Below are 5426 nucleotides of genomic sequence, written 5' to 3'. Positions count from 1 at the left end.
TTGTAGAAAGAAAGCGGTATACTTTCTAGAATTAACCGAAAGTGTTACCTGATGAAAACCCGACGTTAGATCCAGACTTGACATATATTTTATATCTAAATTTTTAGAGTAACTCATCAATATTTTCGGGGTGGCCTGTCTGTCTGAACAAAATTTTAAGTGTCTATAGTCCCAAACCAATCTTACTCCGCCATCATTTTTCTAAACAACTGCTAAAGGATTATTATATGCACTGATACTCCTTTCTATTATATTACATCCTTCCATCTTTTTCAGCTCTTTCTCAACAGCAGGTCTTTTGATATTGCAATACTGTATGGTTTGATGAAAAATGGTTCATGAGGTTTTACCTGAAGCCCACGCTGATAACCCTTTACCTTACCTGGTATGTCACTGAAAACATCACTGTATTCCCACAGCAGATTTTCTAACTCTTGTTTTTGCTCCCCAGGTAAATTTTGTGTTTCTGAAATTTTCAAATTTACTAAATTCCCAAATTCAACTTCATCAGTATAAAATCTATGAATTTCAATGTTCTCCAATCTATTTTCTTTTAGTAAATTGATACTGTCAAAATTTCCATTACTCTGATCCCCAAGTGTCTTCACAAATTTTGTCTGAATGTATTCCCTTGCACTGGTTTCTATCAAAAGTTTTCTTCCACCCCAATCAAATGCTGTATTTACTTTTACTATCCAATTCATACCCAAAAGAAAATCCTCATTAAATTCTTGAATTACAAAATATCCCTGTGTGAACAACTTGCTTTCAATTAAAAATGTCACTGAAGCCTGGCTTTTTACCAATTTACTGCTCTTCCCAGTAGCACCTTTTATCTTTATCCCAACAACTGGCATTTGAACATAATCTTTCCCCACTTTTAGATTTTTATTAATTATCAACAAACTATTGAAAAATTTGTGATGGTGACGTCATGTAACATGGTGAGCTGTTAATGTATCGAGTCGCAGTTATTGCGTCATCAGTCTAGTCTAGTGATTATAAGCCACTCCTAAAGTAAAGAAAGTCCTTGGTAAAAAGGAAAAATATTTGCGACCTTTGCAGATTAGTGGATGCGGGCCATTATTTTAAGTTGAGTGTAGCTTATTACTTTCACTCATTATGAGAAATAGTCACTCAGTCACGGTGTTAACGAACATCACTGATTTGTACGCCTATAGCGCTCCCCATTGTCATTGCGCATAGATTGGCATTTATGTCAACGACGACAGTTACCGAACGGCGACAAACGCCCAGTTCTCAGAACCAGACAAAAAATAAAAAATAAGTTTTACGAAATAATTTTGCAGACTACACACAGAACTTTAAAAAATATGAATAAAACAACTTCCTTGCCTTGATTACATTCCCTTGCTGCACACAATTCTTCACCAGTATACGATTTTAGGACTGCTCTTCGCTTGCCATATCTAGGATAAACTTTCGCTGTGTCTTCATCCAGAAGAAATACTATTATTAGTTGAAATAACATACCACACGTAACATCAGAATCCATAACGATCACACGCAGTATTTATATTTAAATCGGATCCACTATGTTTATTTTATATTTTTTCTTTGAAATAGTTTTTTTATAATTTTACAGTATTACCTACATATAAGGATAGTTAGGATAAAAATAACAAGGTCTCTTATAATGTGACGTATTTATTATAAAAATATTATTTCCACACACATATGGCAAGGAACAAACAAATAAATCAATGTGAAGGATGAGCTTGCATACTTTTTACAAGATTTTGAATTCTTGGCTGAATAGCAGAAACTGCGCAACGTAAATCATTGGCAATGCTGAGTTTGCTTCTAAGCTTATTTTTTATCACCACTACCGCTGAAAATGCTCTTTCACACAAATAAGTGCTTGAAAATGGTAAATACAGTTCTGCTGTGTTGGGATACACCGTGAAATATTTCACCCAAAATAAAGGCTTATCCATCTTCTCAAAGTCGTACTTCGCTGCAGAATCACTTTTTATTTCTAAGACTTTCTCTTGTAGTCTGTCTGGCAACACTTCCACGTCAACGTGAAATGGATCCGTCGCTAACCAATAATAAATTTCATCATCACAACTGTTAGGGAAGTATCGTTCGAATTCATCAATGAGGTGCTGCAAATGGTTCGATATTTTACTCTTAGTATCAGTATCCTTAAAATCGTTGTGAAATCGGGCTTCTTCCAGGATTCCAAACAATCTGGGAAAGCAGGAATAATTACAGGCTAAAATTTTACGTTTCCATAGTTGCAAATTCAGTGTGTTTAAAGATTCGAAAATATCTGACAGATAAGCCAATGCAGCATGAACAACGGGTTTTCTAAATTCCACATACTTTTTAGTTTGTTTGTTATTTTCCAAAAACAGCATCACTTCGTCTCGAAGTTCAAATAATCTTCCTAGCATATTCCCTTTTGAGAGACAGCGTACTTCTGTATGAAATAAAAGTGTTTTATACTCTGCTCCCAAGTCTTCACAAAGAGCCGTAAATAACCTGGAATTTAACGCACTCTTTTTTAATATGATTCACGATTTTGATGCACAATTTCAAGACATCATTGAGTTCCTTTGGAAGTGTCTTAGTTGCCAATGCTTGACAGTGTATTACACAGTGGATAGCAGTAACACTAGGTTTTTTTTCTCTGACCATCTGCACGAATCCTGAGCGACATCCAAGCATTGTTGGGGCGCCGTCTGTGCATACGCCTATCAGTTTCTGCCATGATAACACATTTTTACAAAAGAATTCAGAGACGGCTGCCATTATATGAATTGCTTTTGAAGTTGTCTTTAACTCTGTAGAAAACAGCAACTCTTCTTTAATTGCTTCATTTTCTATATAGCGAACGAAAGCTAGCAGTTGGCAACAATTCGCAACGTCGGTACTCCCGTCTAACTGTATTGCGAAAAACTGCCATTGTTTGACGGCCGTAACTAATTGATTTTGTATGTCTTCGGCCATATCATCAATCCGAAGTTTCATAGTATTGTCAGAAAGCGGTATTTGTGAAAGTTTTTGTTTACTTTCTGACCCAAGAACAATATCAGCAGCTTTCGACAAACAGGATTTGACTAGTGTCTCTGCGATAATATGACTTTTCTTGGTCCTTGAAATAAGTAGCGATAACTCATACGTGGCTTCCAGTACCTCTTCTGATGTCTGAGCGAAGGATCCAGCAGTGTCCAACTTCATCCGTTTCAAATTATCACATTTTGCAGCAAAAAAATTCCTTCGGCTTCTCTTTCAATGCACCATGCTTTGCCCACAAATGGCGTTCAAGACGAGAAGGTTTCATGGAATCATTGCTCAATACCTCATAGAAAATAACACATTGCGGCTGGTGTACGCCATTTTTTTTGTATAGAAGCAAAACCATATTTGATATAATCATCATTATATTTACGTTATTTCACGAAACCCATGGTGAGGTAAAAAGAAAACAAGACGTTAACAGTATAATTTTGCACTAACACTGATTTTACTGAGGCACAACTGTGAAAGATTCAACGCGATTTCAGCAAAATCCAATACATCAGATGTGTCAACAACCGCAAGCAACCAACTGAAATAAAGGAAAGCTACTGTCATCCGTCGGCACCTCAGATGACTGCCTGTGAGGAGTGGGGCGAAGAACGGGGAAGCCCAGCCGCAGCTCAGGTAGTCAGTGCACTTTCTGCCTGCGACCTGGTGGCCCAGCAGGGCTCTTGCTGGGAGAAACGGCCTTTTCCGGATTAGGGCGGAAACAGCCCACAGGCACCCTAAGAATTTGCTACGTGTTCTGCGGTGCAGTTCTGAGCAGTGCAGCCTGGGGTTTTATGCGAAAATCGTTTTCGTGCCCCTATCTTTCGTTACTTATAAACGAACGTTGTAAGTTTTGAGATAACACCAATGAATTGGTTGTCAAATTTCAGAGTAATTAAGTAAGGTCATGGATACACCTCACACATCGCTGGAATCTGTGCACAGTGCCAAGCAGTTCTCTCTGTACTCGTACCAAAAGAAACCATTGTCGCAGCAAAGAACGTACACAAATTTCAAACGAAATTATGCCCTATTTCAAAAAGGCAGAAGAAAAATAACTTTTGTCAGATAAGTAATCCGAATGAAAGAGCTGTAGTACTGATCGTTCGAGAAAAAAAAAAAAAGCCTCACTAACACCATGCTAAGCCCTTAACTGCATGCCACTCCCTGTGTGCTGGCTGATTTTTTCTATTTTCAACAGACTTTAAATAGCTGTAAAGGACGTTTAGTTAGAGGTACATAAAAACTACGGGTATGGTTTAAAACTTTAAAGTTTCAACTTAACATGCGTTATCCAAACTAGCAGGTAATGCAAATTGGAAACAACGAAATTTAAAAATAATTAGAGCCTTCCTAAATGTAATGTTTTGTATATGAAAGATACACGAAAACGTTTTATATTAATTTTCTTACACTACAAATTAAGCGAATTATTGAAATTTAGTTGCTAAATCAAGTCGATGAAACAAAAAAATATATGAATAACAAAAACTTGCCTTGTTATAAGTATGTCTTCCGCTGTTAATCGATATAATGAAGTGGTCTTATATGTCCTTTTGTTGCCTGAAAAGACGTACCTGTTACATACAACGTAATTTTTATGTAATTTACGCAGCTATGAAATACTTTTTAATTATCGGTCGTGGACGCTGAATAGCCAGAACCAAGTGCAAGAACAGTTTGAAACAAATGTAAAATGGACTAGCGCAGTGAACGAAACGAACAGCTGGACACTGAACTAACTAGGCGCAGTCGGTAGTGGAACTGCGACAGGTGTTCATGAAATGATCGACGAATGCGGCCGAGGAAGACAGAGACCGAGCGAGACTGAGACGAGCACGAGCTGAGGCCCGCCGCACACTGCACGCAGCAGAGGCGTAGCAGAGCAGCAGGGGTTCTGCCGGTCAGAGCGCACTGCACGCAGCAGAGGCACGGCAGAGCTCAGTGGTGGCCCAGTGCTCGCGAAACACAGAACGCCCAGCAATGTCCGCCGCGAGTCTATCAAATACAATCGCACCAAAAAGTATTGGCACAGTTACATTTTAGTGGTTGTAGGTTAAACGAAACATATATTTCAGAACAGAACCCATACATGTGACACCTTACATTACATAGTTTACAAATATGTCAAAATCACCTGTCCTTAAAGTAACATACAGTGTCATGAAAAAAAACATCGCTCTTCTGCACCCAAAAAAGTATTGGCACACGCATATGAATCGGACAGTGTGTTCGTTTTCTTCATTGATGTTCACCATCTAATAGCTAGTGTGCATCCCTTTAGCATCTATAACAGCACGTAAACGCCTAGGAATGCTTTGTATTAAATTCCGGGTGATATCAGGGGTAATTTTCGACCATTCCTCCAGGAGCACTTTCTCCAAGTCGTT

The 5426-nt window shown here is 38.2% G+C and overlaps 1 protein-coding gene across 1 annotated transcript; it reads right to left on the bottom strand.

Moving 5' to 3' along the window:
- Positions 1 to 1721: 1721 nt before the first annotated feature.
- Positions 1722 to 3391, bottom strand: LOC126456479 (SCAN domain-containing protein 3-like). Its single transcript, XM_050092230.1, has 4 exons — positions 3329 to 3391; positions 3039 to 3255; positions 2558 to 2810; positions 1722 to 2508 (listed from the first exon to the last, which is right to left on the bottom strand). The coding sequence occupies exons 1-4, from the start codon at positions 3389 to 3391 to the stop codon at positions 1722 to 1724; spliced, it is 1320 nt and encodes a 439-aa protein (XP_049948187.1).
- Positions 3392 to 5426: the final 2035 nt, after the last annotated feature.

Source organism: Schistocerca serialis, chromosome 2 (assembly GCF_023864345.2).
Source record: "Schistocerca serialis cubense isolate TAMUIC-IGC-003099 chromosome 2, iqSchSeri2.2, whole genome shotgun sequence".
Classification (NCBI taxonomy): domain Eukaryota; kingdom Metazoa; phylum Arthropoda; class Insecta; order Orthoptera; family Acrididae; genus Schistocerca; species Schistocerca serialis.
Note: the sequence above shows the minus strand (reverse complement) of the source record. Positions and strands in the feature narration are given on the sequence as shown.